We start from the raw sequence: 25,136 nt of genomic DNA, 5'->3' as shown, positions 1-25,136 counted from the left end.
CTTATTCACTAGTGACATCTATGGTGAGATGAAAAAAGGTTTTTATTGAGCAGAAACTCTTTCATTTGTATGTAAGGTCCAAATCCTGGATTATATATATTCACATACATGAGAAACGCAAGAAAAAATATATATTTTATTTTATTTCAAGTTTTTTTTTTGATTTTATGAAAAAATAATTAACGACCCAAAATATAAAGTTATCACAGAGTCCCTATGTGACACTCATTTGGTAAATCTATAACATCTCTTATCTGCACGAGCGCAATTTTCAAGATCTGAAAGTACAACATCTAACGTGATATTATGGGAGCAGAACAAGTTATGTAAATACAATTACGATGGTCTTCAAAACGTATAATTCGGAAGATCGACGAACTCAATTCGATATTCATTTTCGATTCATTCGTACAACTATTTGTTACAGCACGAAATTGTATTGTGGTTGCATGTAATACCAGTGTTAATAATCACATCATATTGATTTAAGTATAGGAAAAAACAGTAAGGGTTTTTTAATCGTAACCTTATGGGTTATTTCCCGCCATACTGGATATAATAATTTTATAGTTTCAGTAAGGGTAAGCAAAGGATTTATTCTCGGCGTAAAGCAAAAAAGTGAGAAAAACTATACCGTAGAACGGGGCTACTTGAACTTTGATGTGTTACTTGAGCCCAGTACAAAAAAAATAGAGTTGTATTTGGTCTACAATTATGAACGTATTGACATGATTCATTCTTACCCTGACATGTTGTCACGATACGTTCATTATTGTAGACCAAATAGAGATTTAAATATTTTTTGTACTGGGCTCAAGTAACACATCAAAGTTCAAGTAGCCCCGTTCTACGATAGTCTAAATTACTACAGAATAACACAAATTATTGACAGTCGTAGATACAATATATTTCATATTATACAGTAGAAAATTATTGCTATATACTTACATTTGTATGCATTTTAAATACGGTTAAAAGAAGACTTTTACAGTACTTTTGATTACCAATTTATCTGCAAACACATTTTACCTGGAATACAATGTTTACAGAAATTCAGGTTTAAACACGACAATATTAAAATTCATGTAAAAGTAAAGGGAAATTCGATATTTGTAGCATGTTATATACATTAAGTGCTCGAAGAAAACAAACAATAAACTTTACGTAGCGCCTCCTCGGTAATGCTAGTATGGTGACAGTAAGATAAAATCACTATACTTAGTGGTACCCAGTGGCGGACTTAGCACTTGAGAGGCCCCGGGTGTAAAGTCGAGTCAAATTGAACTGAGAATAGATCGTTTTTAGTAAATTTGAAAATCGTGGAGAACCTATAACGCGAATGCTAACCAGCACATTTAATTAATGTACACTCATTTAAAAACGTTAAGGAATTCTTTGACTTTAAAAAATCGAGGAGCATAAGGCAAAGGAGACATAGCTTAATGTTATATTATTACCAAATGAGTTTTTTTGTTTTTTTTTTAATAACTAAAAAAGTTATAGACACATTATTTTTTAAAGATCTCTGCTTATTTAAAAAATATCAAATATTAGATGATGCCGAGAAGTAGTATGTGAAAGAAAGTGTCAATTCAGCATAAATATAACTTAGATAAATTTGAGTAGTGTGGTTGTCAATAGTGGTTAGAATAGTGAATGTTACACGTGTACAAAGTAATCAGCAAAACCAGCCTATGACAAGTTGTATAAATACCCAGATATCCTTGTCCTTCGTCATGTTTGTTGAGATATAAATATTTATTTTATTTTGAGGTTCCCTGGATTTATGAGACCCGAAGCGCGCGCCTGCTTGCATAATCCGCCTCTGGTGGCACCTAAATAACAGTAGGAACCTGATTTTATTGGAGCTTTCAGGTTTAAATAAAAACATTTGCAACTTTGTCGAGTTTTATCTTAACCAAATCAATTTAATTGAACATTTGTTTTACATTACATTGTATGATACAAAGAAGTAACCACATACGTACTTGTTCATGATTACGATCATATTTCTACTGAATGTGCAGTTTATATAATAAATACTGATAAAGTGTAAATAATTATTATACAGTAATATTAATCTTAATGTGAATTTCAATTAAAACAAATTTACACTTTTGTATTACACAAATTACAAATAAAACACGGAATAAATTATGTAATTTTAATGATTAAAATATGAATACAGTGCGTCCTGCTCCGAATTGCTTACATTTTAATAGACGATTCGAGAGATAGCGACTGCATTCATCAGTAAAACCTGAAATTCATTACCTATGTCAGTCGCGTGCGCGGAGTTTTTAATCAAGACAGGCCGAAAAAAAAGAGAATATTAATTGTATTTAAAAAAAAAAAAACTTGTCACAGACGATTGCGTTCATAAAATATGTCTTGCAAATCTACATATGTGTATAATATTCTCAATATTATTAATATTTAAAGCATTTACTTTGTGGTTAGTCATTTTTACTTATTTATTTTTTTACAAAAATGTTAATAAAATTAGTATATAACCACTCACCGAAATATATAGTATATAATATATAACCACTCACTCAAAAATATATAGTATATAACCACTCACTCAAAAATGTTAATAAAATTAGTATATAACCACTCATCGGTGAGTGGTTATATACTAATTTTATTAACATTTTTGTAAAAAAATAAATAAGTAACTACATATGTGTGTTTTGTCACTGTCTTTTTTATGATAAACGCACATTTCCTACAATATCACAGATTTAATATTTTTAGAATAATATTTAAAAGTAGGGTAGGCACTCCTTATAATGCCTATAACGCCTATATGGAACGTACGACACTGACTAAGAGAATCTCAAATTAATTAACTTTGTGGAATGACATGTTGATTATTTTAAAAATCAAACATTTGTATAATATGAGAACAACTTGTTGAGTTTTATTTCTGTTTTCGAAAACTACAGCTGTTTTTAGCAACATGTGTTGTTTTTGCTTGTTAGTTTTAGCAATCACCTGTTGATGAAAACAGCTGTAGTTTTACAAACTGGTTATGTGTAATGAAATAAAACTCAATAAGTGGTATTATACAAGTTTTTAAGTATTTAAATAATCAAGAGGGACCTCCATTGGATTTTACACGCACGTACAGTAAAATCTATATTATATACATAAAATATAGTCAAAAAGGGCACAGTTTATACTTATATCAAGCTCATTCTATTTTATGTACAAATTTTATCCACATATGTATTTTATAACTGGAGGTACATGGACCCTTTGGAAAATATCGTAGTCATACAGGAGAAAGTGACCAAGTGCATTTTTTACAAAAACGTGATCATTGACTATTTGATATCTTACTGGTTTAATATTGCCTTAAAAAATATCCCGAAGGATTTTAAACTTGGAAGCATAATATATTGACTTGTTAAAAATGACTAACTGCATTGATGTTTATTGTCTTGCCAAGCAAAAGTGACTTAAATGGCCCTCCTGAGCATTTTACGTTTTGTTAGTTGGTCACTTTCTCCTGTACGACTACGATATGTTAGTTTAAAAATATTATATTAACTCTACAATTGTGAGTGTGCGTCGACCTCACCCACATTGAATCATCGTGACCATCCATCCAGGAGACTGACAACTTGCATTACACACTGCATATCACCAAACAGTGCATGATTATTCATTTCATGGACGCGGATCAGTGCATCCTCATTTCAACACAGTGATTGTAAAAATTGATTCACACGAATCTTTCAATTGGTGGAATTCGAAAGATCGACAACATATGATAAGATTCCTAATATCTATTGTAACCATAATAATTATTCAATTATTACAGTTGCATACAAAGCGGAAGATTTTGTTATTTATTATTATTACTAGTTGCATCCAGCCATGCGTTGCTGTGGCCCAGTCTAATCAAATGTAAAATAATGAATTTTCTGTTGAATAATGTTGAATTTCACAATGCTTGTGGGTACAATATATAAGCGATTACGCAAGAAACACGCTGTCCACTATGAACAATGTTAAGTTTTGTGCAAGCGTTGCTGTTATGTTTAACAAATGGCGCTGCCTTTGCAGTCGAAATTAAATATTAAAAAAAAAACATGATTTTACATTAAAAACACGCGCTTATTTGAATGTAACGTCGTTAAAAAAATTCAAAGCTATCGGTGAGTAACCTTAAGGCGATTTAAGATTTTGAACTTTTATTTTGATATAGATTTTATGCATTTATTTTGTGAAATTAAACTTAATTTTTTATTGTGTTAATTTAAAAATTTCAGTTTATTTATTTTAGCATAATTTTACGTTTAACACTTAGATTTTCGTAAGGTTTAACGTTTAAAAAAAAATATCATACTTAAGGAGATATTTGATATTTTTCAACTAAATTATATGTACCTACATATTTTTGATTCAATGTTTTATTTTCACCTTAACTTTATTTCAAACACAGTAGAAATACGTCTTAGGCACGTCCGAATTAAAAGTGAACCGCTATTTTATAATTTAGCAATCATACAAATTGTACGACGGACATAATATGTGGAGAACCAATCAGCCCGACAGACCGCCACATTAATAACACGGCAAAAGTCCAGTTTTACAGCAGCAAACAATGTTACATAAATTACGATCGTGTTGTAAAAATACATTTTATTTGTGGTGATATCGTATATAATTTTTTTGATCATGGATAAATGAGATTATAAACCGAATATCTACGCGAACCCTATAACAGTCGACGTAGGATGTTGGTACATTGTACATTATATTTATTACAGTTCTAGCTGTACCCGGGTTATAGCTATACAGGTTTCTGAGGCTCAGTTTGGTGTAATGGAAATGAAATTTCTTAAAAAAAATTAAATTTCTCTAATATGTTTTATTTCACATTGCTTGTAAAGGAATATAAAAATGGAAAATCCGTGAAACAACAATGCAATGAAAAACATTCAAAACACAAAGTGACAGCAGCCGCCAAGAAGCACGCCGTCCGCCATGAGCAATTTTAAGTATTGCGTGTGTTGATGTTACGTTCAACAGATGGCGCTGCCATCAGTCTTAAAATGTTTAAAAACATGTTTCTACCTGTCACATATATAAAAAAATACGCGTTTTCGAATGCAAAGTTGTGTGAAAATATCAAAGCAATCGGTGAGTTACTTAAGGAAATTGAAAATTTTGAACAAACGAAAATTTACATATTATTTTTAAAGATTTTACGCCAGTATGAATGAGTCTGATTAACTCAGCTTAATGTTGATTAGCAAACGGATCTTCAAACATCTCATAAGTAACACTTACAAAAAAGCTACATTTAATATGTAAATAAGGTTATGTAAAGAAACCAGCTTAACAAAGGAATAATCCTTTTGTCGATTGATATTATATCTAATAAGTTCACCATGTCCCATGTTTACACAGATGTCCGAACACAATACCTTGTGTTGATGCCTTATAATTAATTCGATTTGACTTACAAATGTAGCATTCTTTGAAGAGCAACGAAAAGGTATGTGATGTGCCGAGCAGCATAAAAACATCGGAAGTAGCCAACTGAAACGGCTTATTACATTCAAAAGGAAATATAGTGTGAGAAAATTATTTTTAATCATATGCATAGCTCATAATAACCTTGCCAACGACACAATCGCTCTAGTGTTAGGAATGCTAGACTAAAAACTATTAATTTGTGTTTTAAAACACAATAAGAATGGAAAAAGTACGTAAAATTTGTACCCGTTTTTAGGTAGGTAATTTTACAAGCTAGAAATCCTGATTACTTAAAATATTTATTATGGAAATGTAACGTTTTGGTGAGGACCTCCACAAATATGTTCAACTCACATCAATCATTTCACCGGTGATGAGTGACTGAAGACTGTAAACGATGAAATCGACCGGATTGGCGTCATCCCCAATCACAATTCCAGGGGTTGCCATCCGTGAAGAATGGGTAGCGCTCGGGCACCCCACTTCCGTTTGCCGTCACAGGCGAGAGGGCGCCCTAATTACCGGAAGTCCGGGGTCACTGTCACCTCATCCCGAGGTCACACGCGACTGTCTCTCCTCCATGCTCCCTCGCCTGTAGTTTCTCGACATCTTAGCTCGAATAATTAAACGCTAACTGTAAAAACGACACCGCGTGTTCATCTTTGATTGTGCAGTCTATAATTAATATTTATCTTCGTGGTTTATCTTCGTTGGGTTACAAAGTAGTAACCATGTAAATAATACCATGTATTATACAAAACATACTTACGGATAAGGTGGCCTATTCCAAGCGAAGGATAAAGCGTCAGTTACGTAGTGCAGATAACATTTTCACTATTTCTGGACATTTATATCTAACGACGTTGGCATTTTGAAACCGTTTGTCGATACTTTTTTCTCAGGGAATTTATGTTATTGAAAATCGAATTAAATTTATAACTGAATAAAAAAAATGTGCTGTTTAAACTATGAAGTTTTAGTGCTGTCTTTTATTAAGAATAGACCACCAGAAGAATCATATCCGATAGGATCGTATATGTACCTTTCAAGGGGTATTATTTCATTAAATGGATGCAACTCAATCTTGCGATGGAATATATGATTTTTTACCAAGATGGTGTACCATATTTTATATAATAAAAAAATGCTTTGCATACTGGTATATTCGTAAAAGATAAAATATAATTTATATAATCTCAACTTAACAATAATTCGTCATTGAACAGAGTTATAATATAAGGTACTCCATAAACATATTTTTTATAGAACAAATTAAGTTTTTGGTAAGATTTAGGGGGATACATCGGTTTCATGCTTCACCAACCCTTCGGAATGTTCCGACAAAGAAGTGGAAAGGGATCGCCGGACAACTAACATGGGAATACAGCTTGCCATGGATAGATCCATAACAAATCTTTCAAAGAACGCGATGCAACAAGTACAAAAAAACATGACCCGGAATTTAGACCTCGGGTCGGATGCAGCGACGGTAAAAAGGATAAACCAGGAACAGAAATAATAGAGAACGAATTAACAAAACGTGCCGGCCACTATCTCCCATAATGATGCCCTATCTGACCGCGGTACTCGGGGATAGAGGACGAAGACACCCGCAGAGAGAAGAGGAAAGAGGCAAAATACACGTTTATGTAGAATTGAAATAAAACAAGGGGGATTTCTAGTTTTACTCCTTTCGACATCCTTCATTGCGCCTGCCTTTGTAAGGAGTCCAAGTGACCGTGTTTACGCATCATCGATTTTACGTGAGTACGAGACGCATCTAATAGATAATAGGACCCTCGGGGTCCGTCGAAGGGTTGAGGCGGGCGGGGGAGGAGGACAGGTGAGGGGAAGGACGAGAAGCAATCCGTGCGAGTCGTACCCGGCCTTCCAAATTACAGACACAATCCGATACGTGACTTGTTCCGGTCCCATAGCGTTCCTACCACCCTGGTAGATATTTTCATTTCTTGTCATTATATTTTTTGATATCTCAACATAGATGAAGAAGAATATGAAATCTGGGCATTTATAGGGCTCACAACTGTCATAGGCTTGGTCAAGTGATCACTTTACACACGTGTAACATACACCAACTCTACCCATCATTGACAACCACACTACTCAATTAAAAAAAAATCTATTTACTTATATTGATCAAACTCGTAACACAGTATGTGCAAGTTCACAGCCATCTATGTTGGGATGAGGAAAGCTTTTATAAAATTTATTATTACTATAACTATCTAACGTAACCCTCACGTCGCTTCTCCGCAGGTGTAGGCAGAGAGAATAGAACGCCACACCAATCTGTCTTTAAAACAATCTTCACCTCTTCCACGTGCATGCATCTCCTCATACATACACGTCGATTATTCCGACTCCTGACCTAACCACTTTCAAGTTTTCCTCGGTCTTCTTTTGCTTCTCTTACCAACCACATTCGCCTTTAAAATTTGTTTTACTATTCCTTCTTCGCTCAATCTATTCACTCGCTCAAGCTTAATTTTATGGATAAATCTTGTCTCAGGCCGTGCATTCTTTCCTTATATAACCATTCGAATATCTATCATACAACGTGTTGATGCACTTTCGTCTGAGAGAACGTATTTCGACTGCATTCAGTCTAGTTCATCAAACTCTTGCAAACTCCACACTTCACCTCCATACATTAGGGTTGGAACTATGACTTCAGGAAAGGTTGTATTTGCTATAACTGAATTCAGTGCACCATTACTTCTTTGTAAAAAGGTACACTTATAAAAAAAATAAAGAGCGTTTCCGATGAAACTAGTTCAGATACAGAAAAGCGTGAGCGTAAGTAGGCTTTGCATATAAAATTCACAAAATATTCAAAAGAAGAATGTAATAATAATAAGAGTAAACCGTGGGAAATTAACAAGATAAACAGACATGCTAACTCGCGAACGGTTTTATTAAATTGATTGCGGCGCGTACTTTATTCGAGAGATTAACGGATGGTAAATAATTACAATGCGCTGTGTACTTCAACAAGGCGAATCATGGAAAGTAACACAAACGTATTCCATACCGGTACTCGATGCGAGATAAACAATAATAATTGTCCAAATACCAACACCTCGCGGCTTTATCTAAAATCAATATAATTACTTAATTTCAAGAGAGTTTTCGTTCATTTCCGAAAGTCGGTATACAGTAATTAATTGTAAGACGAGAACATGAAGGTAATAAATAATATTAACGCACTCAAAATATGGTAACCATACCGCCAGACGGGTGTACGTAAAAGGGCTCCATAGGCCATTCATAATATCCAGGATTCTTTCGCTTCTACATGAAAAAAAAACGAAAGTCCTAAATCGTGATCGTGAGAGCAATACAGGTACATGAACGAGGTTCGGAAGGCATAAATCAAAATATTCGGGGATGATAAATGGCCTGGCCTTAGACTGATTGGTTTGTAGACAATAATAATAATGGTAATCGTACCCACACAATACTCTCCGAAGAAAAACTTAATTCGATGCTTGAGTTTAAGTGTTTTTTTTTGGACAATGGATTAAGACTGAGCAGAAACAAGACCAAGTTTATGTATCTATCATTTGAGAATACAAATACTGCTATCCTCCCAATACAGTAAAATGTGAAACAATATCGAACTGTGACTCCTTTAATTATCTAGGATCACTAATACATAAAGATGGAGGTTGTGCAGCAGATGTATTGCATAGAATTAGTGTGGAGTGGATGAAGTTCCTATCCGTGATGGGAGCCAAGCTGAAGGGAAAGTCTACTAAACAATTGCCAGACCAGCACTCCTCTATGACTCCGAATGCTGGACGATGTATAGCACCTACTCTAGGCAACTAGAAACTGCTGAAATCTGAATGCTTAAATCCGCGGTGGAGTGTCCCTTAGAGATAAAATAAAGAGTTCACGCATTCGTAGAAGCCGGGGTGTAACTGATATCAATAATAAGGTAAAGGAAAGGCAATTGACATGGTACGGGCACATAGGACGTAAAAAACTTGAACGTATCGTAAACCAGGCGATCGCCATGGATTTCCCTCGAAAGACATCTAGAGGAAGATCAAAAATTCTTGGATGCTGCAGAAAGATAACATGATTCGAAAGCATGACCTAGGTGACATTGTATATGATAGAAGGACCTACAACCTAAGGACGAGGAGAACTGACTCTAACAGTCTACAAAAACAAAAAGTTGGGATGAAGCAAGGAAGAAATTTAATTGTTTTTTTAAAAAGGGAAATAACAATGATTAAAACGTTACCTAAATAAGCAGATTAAAATGATTAACATAAATTTAAATAGAACATACACATAATATTATGGCATTGTAATATTGATAAAACTACATCGTTACGGATAGTTACGTGAAGCGTGTAGCCCAAATGGACACGGTGATCGGGAACGGAAAAATGATCACCGGGGGCAATCGTTTACCTGATTTATGGGTTGTTTGTTGCATTCAACGTTCCTTTCACAGTCATTTTGATAACATTTATTGAATCGTTATATGAATATTTAAAGGGAAACCTGTCCCGACCGATCACGGACGGGAAGCAACCCAGAAGGTCGACTTTCAGATTTAGCTATAAACCATCCCAGGCTAATTACTGTTGGAGCTTTCACTTAATTGTTCTACATTTTCAATAATAAAACATGCAGCCTTAATTGTATTTCCAAATCAATATCCGAGGTGTAACAAATGTAATGTAGTCTCCATATGCATGATATTAAAACGTAACTTCAAAACTGGATAGTATGAAACAGTGTTTACCGAATTTTGTAGCAATTCGGACAACCAAAGCACGATGGACCAAAAATACTATAACAATATTTTTAATATGAATATGAATATTAATTATAGGAAGGGATTATGTAAGTCCAAGCCATTACAAGGCTTAATACCTATTGTCAGATGGCTTTACAATATACAACTGTGTGTATACACTTTTACACTGACATATCAATATTCAAGCGTCCATTCAAGAGTGAGCTAAAGGCGATATGTAGCAAAATTCTTGTTCAGATACACGTTTCATTGTATGTGATATTCTATCCAAAACGTAAATAGTATTTGTGTACTTACAGAGATTTAGACCTTTTCAAAATATTTAATTAATATCACCAAAACAAGTTTTTTTTTTAATTCAGGCGTTTTGGAGTATACTCGTATGTTAATAATTCGGAAAGAATGACGCATAAAATTAAATTGATCCCTTATTAAAAATAAAGTTGAATTAGTTTATGAACTAGGAATTTGAGTAATTGAAAGAAAAAATGTTACTATTAAATGGTATCAATAGTATTATATAGTAAATTTTACTACGCATACTAAAGCAGTAAAAAATCTTCAAAGCTAGGTTTGGAGTTGTAACTGTCGGCTCATATTAAACAAAAATGTACAACCACAAAACAGTACAATTACTCGCTATTACGTGCCAACTGATGCGAAAAACGTTTTCAGCGAACGTCGGTACGTAATATTATTATACCGGTGCATTGAGTACGGCGCTCGGTTACCATCTTGGATGATATTATTTGCAGAAGTCAGGCAACGAAAGCATTGCCGAGCTATTTGGAGCAGTATTCACCTGAACAGTGGTGACCCTTTGTAGGCATGTCACGGCGGATAAATAGTATTATCATTACCCACACGTCGTTATACACCTGATCGACAAAGCACGTGTAATCGACATCAGAATCAACTAACCATTTTCTGTCAAATAACGAATGAGAGCGTTTTCTTTTCTTTACACAGATGCACAAAATTAAAATTAAATGAAAATTATGCTTTATTTTCATGTATGTGCATGTTACGCTCGAATGAGTATTTTATTAATGTAGACTGTCGTATTAGGGGTATTCAAGCATGGTAGTGCATTCTACACACAAGTTAATATAAACTAACATGCCCCGCTGACAGTGATAGGAACTTTGAAAGCATTAGTTATCATTTGATTCTTTGATTGCGAAAATTTTTGCATGATTGATTAAATACCGATATAAGATAAAAGAAAAGAAAAGAAAAGTTTTTTAATGGATGGCTCCGAATGGAAACCAAGAGTTACTATGCCGGATCTGAGAATGTGCCGGGAGCTTTCAGAGTGTAGACAGGACTACAAATGTTCTCAAAACTAGCCGTGTCTACATTATCAAACTCAAAAGTGGTATTACACAAGTGATTCATTTTCTTATTTTAATAGTATGTTTGATATTAAAACAAACAATAAATTGTATTACTTAATTGTGCATTCCGTACGAATTATTTTATGAAAAAAACAAGTTTAAATTATATGTGATGTTTACGTATTTGCGAGACAGTAATACCATGATGAGTGAACGTGGTGGAACAAATAAAAATATACAATACAAACAGACTTGATGATCTCCTTGCATGTTTGTAACATAATTAATATTATATTAAATACTATACATATTTACAAAACGGTATTTTAAGATAGGAAAGATGTACTATTTGTTGTTGTTTTCTGTTGTTAAAATCTTGGATAATTTCTTCATTATATTATATTTAAGTGACATCAATTCAAGGACAGTTGGGTATTTGTGTAAATATTAAAATTAATAATTATCGAAACTGCCGAAGCATGAATGTCATTTTGATGGCGGCCGCAGTGACCAGTGTAATGCAAGAATCAAATTATGTACATTAATTTTATTTCATTGACAAATAGAATAAAATGAATGTATTTTAATATTTAGGTTAAATTAATGTGGAACATTAAATTATATGTAGTTACAAACAAGATTGAATGAGACATTCGTTATAAATAATAAGATTGGTGAAAACTTTTACTGTGATTCTTTTCATTTTTCTCATGGAGGATAATTTAGTGTTATCAATGTGAACGGTTGCAGATTTATTAACCCAGTATCAAGAAATAAATTCAAGAATAATCAATTATATGTGCTCTATATTAAATAAATCGACTTTCGTTTAAAAACAAAATTTTAAATATCATTCTTTGCTGTGATAAAAATAATATGATTTATTTATGCATTATCTAATCACGAAATAGAGGTGTGACTGATAGGTAACTGTTACTTTTTTTAGTAATCCGATTATGATGATACTTAACAGAATGGAGAACTTTTAAACAATAAAAAAAAAGATTTATTAAATTAAGTACGTCGATAAAATTCGATCCACAGTATTAAAAATTTTAGTTAATTTTTTAGATCTAATAGTATTAAAATATAATTTGGAAGTAATGAATTATAGTAAAAGAAATATCTACAAAAATACTATGCTGTGATCATTCTTAAGCATTTTAATCCTAATACCACGGAATTTTTATAAATGGTTATTTCATGTGATATTTTTAGCATTATCTTTTTTATTTTCTTCAGCACAAAAAAAAATTGATGGAATTAATTAACTCGGGCAAAAAAAAGTTTTCAATCCAAAATTAAATACGAGTAGTGCTTACTAATAAAATTTCTTCATCTATACAGAACAACAGTTTGCCTATCCTTCTTTTTTTACATTTTAAATTTTAAATTTCATTTGATAAATTCCACTTTTTCTTGAAATCTGTCGCATGCGGAATACATCGGAACAAGTGTCACAATAGATTTTTAAAAACAGTGGTAATTACCAAGTGAAATTTAAATTTAAAAAAATGGAGAGATATTATATTAGCACAAAGTGACTGCCGAACCATGATACACGATTTACACAAAACGAAGGTCTGATAGTCCCAAGAATCAACAATAAATATGGAAGTCGAACACTGCAATATATCGTTCCGAACATTTTTAATTTGTTGCCGACGGATGTTAGAGGTCAAAATAAAAGATGGAACAAAGGCAAAATAAAGGAATGGGTAAATGATCAAGAGTTAATTTTATGAACATTGTAAAAAAGATTATATTGTTAATTTTTCTCCTTTTTTGTGTGTATATATTAGGTTAAAATGGTTAAAAAACAATAAAAAAATGTATGCAAAAAGAACTCCACCGACAAGACACACAAGGTGGCTTGGTGGGTCTCTGCAAAATAACTTTTTATTTTTATTTTTAATATATGTTAAAAATTGTGATTTATAAAAAAAAAATAAAAAAAAAATAAAAAAATCAATTAATTACATTTTTTACAATAGGAAACTATCACGAATTATATCTATCTATAGCGATAACTCTCCAGTGTAGACGGGTATCAATATTTAGACGTTTTAAGACATTTTATGCCGAAAAAGTTATACAGCTAGAATACAATATATTTGAATACATTTAGTCATTTTCAGTGCCCGCAGGAAAATAAATATATAAAGTTAGATTTTTGTTTAATTTAAAATGCTGCATGAACTAAAATCTGAGGTGAAGGATTGTCGCCTTACCTTTTTTCAACTTTAACGCTGCTCTGCAGTGCAGTGTGTTGATGCTGTAGGTAATTATTTCAAATATCATACAGGCACTATAAATTCTATACCACGGTGTTATTGCTCCTTAATTTAGAGAACTATTATGGAAATAACATACATTTGTTTTTAAATCTTGACTGAGCCAAGTACGATTTTATTCAGCGAACAATTCAGATAATTTAATTTAATAAAATATACGGTATATTGTAATATGTTCATGGATGAAATATTATAAAATTACATTAATAATAATAAAAGTTAGACGTAAATACGGCGTTCATGGTGCAATGCCCCAAGGCGCTTTCATTTCACTCACTGGCAAATTTTATGACATTGACCTTTCATGTATGTAAAACATACGCTCGTACTGTACGATGTACCTATACTCTTTACACATGCTATACGCACATTTATTATAATTCACGTTACGTAAAAATACTACGGTAAGAGCAGACCAGTTTATTTATATATAGTAAAATAATAACATTATCATGGCGATATAGTAATGGTATATTTATTGGACGATATAAAATAAAATAATTATACTAATAATAATTTTACATTTATTTGAAGATAAAATGTAAGCATTAAAAAAATATAAAAAATGATATACACGTACACATACACATATGGTATATCCTAAGTAGGTACTCAAAATACCAATTATCATTCGTAGCATCTACTGTAACTAATCTGAAATAATAAATCACAGGTGTTTTCACAAACATTGACCCAGACAAAGTGCAAATACAAATGCACTGCTCGTATTATTTTCTGACCTAAATTTGCACTCAATGGTCCATAAGGAACCGCGTCAGATCGAAGTGGTGATCGCTTTCATAAGATCTAGGAGTGAAATGTTTCTGATGACGTACGTGAAGGGCGATTAACTACTATATGAGAACGGAAATATAAGAAAAAGACCCTGGCAGGGAAAGAAGAATAGCAGCAATGGGTAGGGCATTCGAGGTTGCATACCAGTTCTCGCACTAAGATATGTAACTTCCTCATATGTTCATGTACCTTGAGGTAAAAGTACTCAGCGGTTATTACTTTTTTTTCTAATACACCTTTTTTTATGTCAAACCAATCAAACCCGCGACTTTAACATCGATTGTTGCGCGGTATGATCGATAATCCTGAAATTATCCGGAATATTGGTCTGTATGTTCGCGATAGTTACCTAAGACAGCGACGACATAGATTGTTTCACATTCCTATACACAGGACCAACCTGCCGATGGTTATGCCAGTAGGAAGAGCTACCGCTATGTTGAACAATATCTCATTGGATATTGATATGTTCCATGTGTCTGAAGGAGTTTTCCGAAGCGGGATTCTTCTACACCTTTAGCAATAGTATTATTGCTTATTTTTGTTAATGTATACGATTTAAATTTAAATTGAAGGATTGAATTGAATTGAAAATGATAATAAGATGGCATTCGTAACAACTATTTACGTTACGCAATCGGAAAAGGCAATACTTTTTTCGGTTTTCTTTTCGAAGTTCGACGAGATTTCGAAAATTGTTACCGAAAAAACGAAGAGCGATCTATGAAAATTCGTCAAAACGCCGCGTAAAATGGCTTCGAAATTACCAATTGGTTCGGGTTACAAAGCTCACTCTGCAGGCAGCATTTAGTCGAGACCACCGAGATACAAATATGTGTATTGAATACTTCCTATACATTTGAGGAATACCAATTTAGTACTATTACAATTTATCGATGTGAGGTCAACGGCTTAACCGCCAAACCCGGGAATAATTCAACTGTAAATCAATTATTCTTATCCATAACTAAAATAAATAAATAAATAAAATTGCTCACCTTGCGTTCAGATATAGGTGCCGGGTCGGTTTCATCGTCATCTGAAAAAGGCAAATACGTAAATTATAAAATTTGCACACACGTAATAGATTTTGTCAAACATTAAATATATATGTATTTATATATATATATATATATATATATATATATATATATATATATATATATATATATATATATATATATATATATATCGTAGTCGTACAGGAGAAAGTGACCAACTAACAAAACGTAAAATGTTCAGGCGGGCCATTTAAGTCACTTTTGCTTGGCAAGAAAATAAACATCAATGCAGTTAGTCATTCCAAGTTTAAAATCCTGTGGGATTCTTTTAGGGTAATTTTAAGCTAATAAGATATCAAATAGTCAATAATCACGTTTTTGTAAAAATATTCCGCTGGTCACTTTCTCCTGTATGACTACGATATATATATATATATATATATATATATATATATATATATATATATATATATATATATATATATATATATATATATATATATATATATATATATATATTAACCATATATATATGTATATATATACCCCAAATAATAACTAATGGAATCACCAAAGTTTTTATGTTAGGGAATGTAATTTCATAAAACCTGATGATGACAAGGTTCTTGTTGAAACAAATAAAATTTTGTTAAAGTGTACTAATAATAAAAAAGTGGTTAAAACAAAGTTGTTTAATTTTATAAAGTTGATAAAATGTGCCACAAAGTATTGGCGAAAAACATTCAAGAAATATTAAATATAATTTTTTAAACAAATGTTTAATGGTAAAATACGGTAAATGTACAATGGCGATATATCAATGTACATGATTTATTATGTTTGAATGGAAAGTGGATGCATAATTCAGTAGGTATATTATTACGATGATCATTAAAAAAATCAATAGGTATCTGCTTTACAGAACCTACAAACCCATTTTATATTATCACAAGCACGATAACCGTTCATGAACATTTGAAACAGCGGCAGCCGCAATGATTGATTGGAGTTACAATGCTTGTTACACAGTAAAGTGGGGAAAGAGTACAGGGTACAGTGCGTTATACAAGACAGTGTAAAACAATTTATTATTACGATGGTAAACGATGAAATCGGAGTGTGCAAATATCGAACAATAGACCCGCCGTATGGGAGGATGGCATTAATCTTTACCACACAACCACCGACCTCGTTACTCGTTAGAAAGATTATGCGCATAAAGATACAGCGTTCGTTCCCAGAGAAAAAGTCCGCCATAACTATGTCAACCCGGCCAATGAGCCGTGAATGCGCCTCGGTCTCGGCCGATTGAAAGCCCATTCATTGAATCATATAATCTTTTATTCGTGATATTAAGTAAACAAGTGTGACAAGGTCTTCGCTTTGAAGTTCATTGTCAAACCGTATTCTTGCGAGATATGCGAAATTGCATCGTGAAATTATCTTCACATATCCACATGCACAGTTAATTTGTGCATTGTTTCAGATGTAAATTATAGCCATGTGGTATTTATTTTAGTGTATGATTAATACTTCTACTTCAAACCCGCATCCGAACGGATGGTGCATAGGGCACTACATCATATAAATGCAGTGTTATATGAATCGTTAACACATGAATGAAAGGTGATTAGCTTTCCGCTTCAGGTACAAGTCCAGGGTAATTTTGAATAAATGTTAGAGAAAAAAAAATAATACAGCACAATGTAATATGAGAAACATCGCAACGTAGTATTTTCATGTGTTTCTGTTACCAAAATCTCTTTACTTTCGAATGATACATTTAAAAAGTTAGGTATATAAAATGGCAAAAAAATAGTGCATCAAATGTAGGCATGCTCTACGTGACGTTAGCCAAGATAGAACGACCTAAAACCCGAGGATGAGGAGAGCTGACTCCAGCAGTCTACAAAAGGTGATAATTTGGGATGGAGCTAGGAAGAAGAATAAGACAGTGAATCAATTTCACCTAATCACTATTTTTTTGGGTTAAATTTAATAAACATATAATTCGTAAGGCAAAAAGTTGAACGTGTAAGGCAAAAGAAATACGTATGAAAATATTAATAATACTACGGGGCAATAGATAATCCTTGAACATTCTTAAGGATCTTTTATAATGTTATCAAATTTAATTTTCTTTAATTAACAAGCGAATTTCATGGGGCACTTCCATATTTTTGTGACAATTCTTAGTCTTTCGACGAAGTTAAATACCATTTCTAAGGTTAATTTATTTTAAAATTAATGTAAGATGTAAATATAATAATCAACGCCAACGGTAATAAATTGCACTTGATACAAAATATCTTTAAATATTATAATCTTATCAAATGATAACAAGGCCGTAATTTTTCGTGATAAAAATTTGCAATCTTAATCTTTCCAAAACATACATACAAACACACACATGAGACCCACATTATATCTAATCATGTTTCATGATACGTTATAATTTCTATTGTTTTTGTAATTAAAAAAACCAGCATAATAATGACATCGTTATATTTCAAGATCAAGGAGCACAATGATCAACTCAGGTGTCATTCATTATCCTCAACAAAATACCAAAAAAAACATCACAAAAACTATATACATGCATACACGCTTTCAATACAAAATATACTGACATTTCGAAATAGATTTCTAGCGTTAAGGTTGAAATCATTTATTTATTTATTTTTATTTATTTTTTAACATACTAATATAAGAGATTCTGCTTAATAAAAAGCTTCTTTACGTCTCACCAATAGATGTCTCTAGTGAAGTTCTAGTGATTCAAGAACAAGGTTTCTAAATTGGTTCATATATTTAGAACTTCCAAGAATTTGAGTAGTGTGGTTGTCAATAATGGGTAGAATTGGTGAATGTTACACGTGTGTAAAGTGATCACTTAAACCAGCCGATGACGGTCGTCAGCCCCGTAAATGCCCAGACTTCCATATTCTTCTTCATCTTTGATGAGATGTCAAAAAATAATATGAAAATAACTCCTGTAATTGGAGATTATCCAGATTTTGCGAACAAGTATTTGGACACACTCAAAATGTTGTAAGATTGAAATCATTCATCGCATCATGAAATACAAAACTCTTTATCAAAGGCGGAAATCTCAAACATTGTCAACTTGCCAACCCACCTATATTGAACTACCACCAAAGGCATGTTTAACCATTTTTACTTATGCACAAAGATACAAAAAAACGATAGAATACTAACGAGTTTTCTACATAGGCTTACATCAAAACATTTAAATCTATCGATTTGATATCTTAGAAGCTTTCACTTACATACCTATTTAAAATGCAAATATTTTTATCTTATAACTCGCTAATGTCGGTGTCGGAGACATCATAAGCCTTGCCTTGCCTTGTTCTCGGTAGATGTCACAGTGCAAAGGCATGATTGTTATTTATTAGGTATACTAATAAGTTACAACAATGGCAAACACATTTGTAATTCCATAGTATATGTTCGTATACACCGGCGGTACCCAAACTCTTATGAGCCACGGACCCCTTTTCATAGTCAAAACATACCCTGGGTGAAAACCTACTGACTGTAGGTACTGTACCTGCTACCAACAAAGTCGATATACATCGCTCGTCAACTATTGTTTTAATAAATGTTCTCTTGTGCCTGAATTAGAAAGAAGTCCTTAAAAAATATTTCGAAATGCCTATTTTCCCGTTCGGCATCTTACTCCGGATTAAAAATAATGTGAAGAGTGAGGAAGATGGGTTTTTTACCAATCACGAAATGCATTTTAAAATCAGCTAACAATTTATCCATTGTTATTTATTACAACTCCGATATTAAAAAAATTGTATGACAATTTTTAAATTTTATATTAAAACTTGCGCGGACCCCTTGACGTTGTTCAGTGACCCATAAATCAAATTTTCCACGGACCCCCTGAATGATCCCGATGACTTCTGGGGGTCCATGAGGACCACTTTGGGAACCACTGGTATACACCATATTGGTAAAAATAGAAATGCCCGTCACCGCAGCCCATACTTCCAGTAATCGACATTTAATAAATTGGCGACAGAGATTCCCACAAACAGGCGACATACGCGAGACGAGAATCTCAAAACGTGATAGACGATGCAGAACACGTCGACCGCGGAGTGTCGTGAAACAATTCACGTCCATTCATTCATTACATCACACTTCTACGGTTGTAATCGGCGCTGACCAGTCGGCGTAACCAAAACGAGCAAAAGTCCATTTAGCGACGCGCTTCGTTCACAGATTAATTCCCCGAATGGCCATCGGAAGCTCGGCCAACGGTCTTATTTCGACGGCGGAATAAGAAAAAACGTTACAATAGGCCTGGGTGACTCAGCTAGCGAGGAAAAAAAGGACCTTGGCTTTTCGCTGTCGATTAGTGAATAATAAGGCAAAATCAGAGATTCCATGGCGGGCGCAACCATCTTCATGGTGGTAAGTATTTAACGTGTTAAAGAACTCTGACTTTACATTAGTTACGGCAGGTGAACCTATGCATATTACATCATAACGAGCATATTTTAGACCACTTATAAAAAAAACTTGGCATAATCAAGTATTTCAAATACTTGGGCGTGGTATGGTAAGGAGTCTGAATAATAGTCGGATTTGTATGAGAATATGCATGAATGTGAAAAAGGCGAAGATTGTTTGCAAAGACAGAATAATTTGACATTCTCTCTGCCTACCTTTACAGTGAAGCGGCGTAAAAGTAAGTTGGTTTTTTTTTAATCATAAATGAATAAAATTTAAAAAAAATACAAGCCCAGGCATCAATATTCATCTCGAAATTTCTCCGTTTCTTTTACTGTATAAATAAAAATATTTAAATAAATTCAACGTAAATATTCTCTTACTGAAGCTTAAAATAACCGTAAGGACAACTCGGCCTGAACCTGATATTAAAATTAAAACGCACAGTAAAAAAATACTTCCGTTCAATTTATACATTATCATGCCGTATAATTTTGAATGCAGGTAATATGTATGTACTTGTACTTTATAAAGGGCCATCTCTGGAATTGGAGAAAGCATGTTCGGGATGCCGTTTTCTGCTATACTGCATGCGGTTTATTAATACCGAGATGATTTATTGTAACATCGATATTTTAATGCAGGTAATATGTATGTACTTGTACTTTATAAAGGGCCATCTCTGGAATTGGAGAAAGCATGTTCGGGATGCCGTTTTCTGCTATACTGCATGCGGTTTATTAATACCGAGATGATTTATTGTAACATCGATATTTTAATGCAGGTAATATGTATGTACTTGTACTTTATAAAGGGCCATCTCTGGAATTGGAGAAAGCATGTTCGGGATGCCGTTTTCTGCTATACTGCATGCGGTTTATTAATACCGAGATGATTTATTGTAACATCGATATTTTAATGCAGGTAATATGTATGTACTTGTACTTTATAAAGGGCCATCTCTGGAATTGGAGAAAGCATGTTCGGGATGCCGTTTTCTGCTATACTGCATGCGGTTTATTAATACCGAGATGATTTATTGTAACATCGATATTTTATACATTATCATGCCGTATAATTTTGAATGCAGGTAATATGTATGTACTTGTACTTTATAAAGGGCCATCTCTGGAATTGGAGAAAGCATGTTCGGGATGCCGTTTTCTGCTATACTGCATGCGGTTTATTAATACCGAGATGATTTATTGTAACATCGATATTTTAATGCAGGTAATATGTATGTACTTGTACTTTATAAAGGGCCATCTCTGGAATTGGAGAAAGCATGTTCGGGATGCCGTTTTCTGCTATACTGCATGCGGTTTATTAATACCGAGATGATTTATTGTAACATCGATATTTTATACATTATCATGCCGTATAATTTTGAATGCAGGTAATATGTATGTACTTGTACTTTATAAAGGGCCATCTCTGGAATTGGAGAAAGCATGTTCGGGATGCCGTTTTCTGCTATACTGCATGCGGTTTATTAATACCGAGATGATTTATTGTAACATCGATATTTTAATGCAGGTAATATGTATGTACTTGTACTTTATAAAGGGCCATCTCTGGAATTGGAGAAAGCATGTTCGGGATGCCGTTTTCTGCTATACTGCATGCGGTTTATTAATACCGAGATGATTTATTGTAACATCGATATTTTATACATTATCATGCCGTATAATTTTGAATGCAGGTAATATGTATGTACTTGTACTTTATAAAGGGCCATCTCTGGAATTGGAGAAAGCATGTTCGGGATGCCGTTTTCTGCTATACTGCATGCGGTTTATTAATACCGAGATGATTTATTGTAACATCGATATTTTATACATTATCATGCCGTATAATTTTGAATGCAGGTAATATGTATGTACTTGTACTTTATAAAGGGCCATCTCTGGAATTGGAGAAAGCATGTTCGGGATGCCGTTTTCTGCTATACTGCATGCGGTTTATTAATACCGAGATGATTTATTGTAACATCGATATTTTAATGCAGGTAATATGTATGTACTTGTACTTTATAAAGGGCCATCTCTGGAATTGGAGAAAGCATGTTCGGGATGCCGTTTTCTGCTATACTGCATGCGGTTTATTAATACCGAGATGATTTATTGTAACATCGATATTTTCAGTCCGAATTAAACGATATCTTTTTATAGCTGATAAAACCAGTTTGGGAGTGTATAAAATTGAAATTTTATCAGTGACATTTCACAATATTACCACAAAGAAATTTCTGAGGGGTTTTCACACAGCAAATAATTCACAGAGTTGAACAAGATTTTATTTATTATTACTTGAACAATTTTTTCCTTTCACATATTAATTAATTAATAAGTCAAACATTTAAATATAACTAGCTGTACTCGACGTAGCTGTGGCTCAGTCTGGGTTAGTGAAAAAAAATAGAATAGAAAGCACCCATTTTAATTCCACAATACATATGAAGCAAAAGTTCAAGTATTTGTGGAAGCCTGGGTGTAAGAGACATCAATAGTAAAGTAGAGGAAATGCAACTGAGATAGTACGGGCACATAGAATGTAGAGAGCCTGAAAATATTGTACACTTAATAACGTCTAGAGGAGATCAAAAAATTCATGGATGCTACAAATAGATAACATGATTCGAAGACATGGCCTAGATGACGTTGTCTATGATAGAAAGACCTACAACCCGAGGACGAGGAGAGATGACCCCAAGAGTCTACAAAGACGATAATTTGGATGGAGCCAGAAAGAGGATAATCCATGTGAAGCAAAAAAGATATAAAACATATCGCTCACTCCTTTCAAGAACGTCATAAATCAAAAATCGTCAATTTTCAGTTGTGCATGTTTTCGGAATGCCCAGAAAATGTACTATATCAAAGAAAAAGTGGCATATTTTTAACATAATATTTACCTGCTACAGGGCAGAAAATGTTGTTTTTGCATTTTGAAGAAAAGGTATTGTTTAATTATTTTTTTAAATTTATTAAATATTTTTCAAATGGACAAAAAACCTTCATGTTTTACCTAAAAAGATAAGTTGCACAGTAAAAAGTTCTATAAGTGGCTTGATATTTATTTTTAATACATTGTGTTATATTTTTAAACTTTAAAAACGTTCTCCTGAAAAATCAAGTTTTTTGATTTATGACGTTCTTGAAAGGAGTGAGCGATATATGAAACAACAATATATTTTAAAGGAAGCAAGCTGTCCGCTATGAGCAATGTTTAATGAGTTTTTGATTGGAACAATAGATGGCGTCGCCATTGCGGTCAAAACGCGTTCAGCACGAAAGTTGTAAAAAGGCGTAGTACGCGAAAATAAAGATAAGTAAGTACCTACATAATTTATGAAGGGCCAAATCTTTATTTTGTCCCCCTTTGCCCATTATTCATGCACATAATTACTAATTATTAATTAATAATATCATATTAATAATACTATTTACATTTTTATTGGCCTACAGGTGAACCTCGGGCGTGCGGTCCAGCCGAAGGTAAAATTGACACGAGTTCAGTTATATTATTTCTGTGGTCTGCGGTCGCCATTACTGAACTTCGAGAGGCGGAGTGGCTTAGCAATACACCTAACACAAACTTTATCATATATTATTTGATAATGCATTATTGAAATTCCATCGGGGATTGCTATAATATGAATTCTTTCCGCCTGTGGAAGACAATTATTTTATGTAACGGTGGAAAATGATAAGATAATAAATATAAATTAAATGTATTATCACTTTTTAGAGATATCAAACAATTGTCATATATTTATTACTAACAAACTAACTGTAAACTTTTACTAATAAATAGTATATACAAGTATAAATAGTTAGTCAACTTTTAATTATATTTTTGATGTGTCCAAACGTAAAGTAATGTCTAAATTTGACCTGATGAATGATTATTCCAAAATCGGTAGTCATGAAGTAGTGTTTTTTAAGTGGTATTTATTACACAAAGTGTAAGAAGATTATGTATTTTGTTGATGTTAAAAATAGATACTTAAGGGAATATTCGCAAAGACAGAACTCATTCGCCAGATGAGATGTCTACCACGCCAGATTTTTTTAAAGAATGTATATGGGATATTTTTATGTTTATTAGAATATATGTACATAAAATATTTTTATATTTTTTTTTAACTCCTGACCTTTCAATGACTGTTTTCTTTTCAAAAACATATAATTATTCCGAATAAAAACTTATTTTTTCAATACAAAAACGGTGTTTTAAGAAAAATATCAATTACGTAAAATGTTACCTGGATTGGGAGAAAATTGATTTGCGACTTAACGAATACTGGGCCTTAATACATAATCGAAATAGAAGAGATAGAACAGAGAAATGAAGAGCTGTGCCTTTACAAAAAAAAATATTCATTTCCTTTCGTTCTCTCCATTGACACCGGTTATCTCCACTTTACAGTTCACAGGTGCCATGCACCGTATGTTCACTTCCTTTTAGAGCCACTCGCATTGGATCGCTCTTTTTACTATCCGCAGTTCAGCGATCCAATAGTTAATACGGTATTTCTGTATTAGCCCGGAGCTGTTACATTGCTTTTTATTTTATGTCATTAAACTCCTGACCGAGAGATAACCACGATTGACCATTTAATTAACTGACTCATTACATATTATTTTTGGACATTATTGACGCCAATCAAGTACATATGTATACAAAAAATATATAATATAAACCCGCGAGTATACTTTTAAAATAATATTCGATGAAAAAAAAAACTTTATTTATCTTGAGGATAACGTTCGTTTACTCATTTTGATTAATTATAATATACATTAAATAAATAAAAATGTTAACATGAAACTTTTTAAAGAATACACTTGTTTTTTTTGCCACTTGAGTTTATTTTATGTTTACATTTAGACCTGATGATGGAAGCTTAGCTTCCGAAACTAGTCAT

General features: G+C 32.9%; 1 protein-coding gene across 3 annotated transcripts in view; it reads right to left on the bottom strand.

The window, feature by feature from the left end:
• spir (spire type actin nucleation factor) overlaps positions 1–25,136 on the bottom strand; it is a 196,809-nt gene that overhangs the window by 140,743 nt on the left and 30,930 nt on the right. For all 3 annotated transcript variants that reach the window (XM_088266201.1, XM_088266202.1, XM_088266203.1), the window contains exon 2: positions 15,716–15,756. In XM_088266201.1, the coding sequence (XP_088122327.1) occupies positions 15,716–15,756 (41 nt within the window). The remainder of the gene's footprint in view (positions 1–15,715; positions 15,757–25,136) is intronic.

Source organism: Brachycentrus maculatus, unplaced genomic scaffold (genome assembly GCF_059751285.1).
Source record: "Brachycentrus maculatus isolate JH-2025_06_01 unplaced genomic scaffold, ASM5975128v1 h1tg000263l, whole genome shotgun sequence".
NCBI lineage: Eukaryota > Metazoa > Arthropoda > Insecta > Trichoptera > Brachycentridae > Brachycentrus > Brachycentrus maculatus.
The sequence above is the reverse complement of the archived record's forward strand: the minus strand, read 5'-3'. Positions and strand labels throughout refer to the sequence as shown.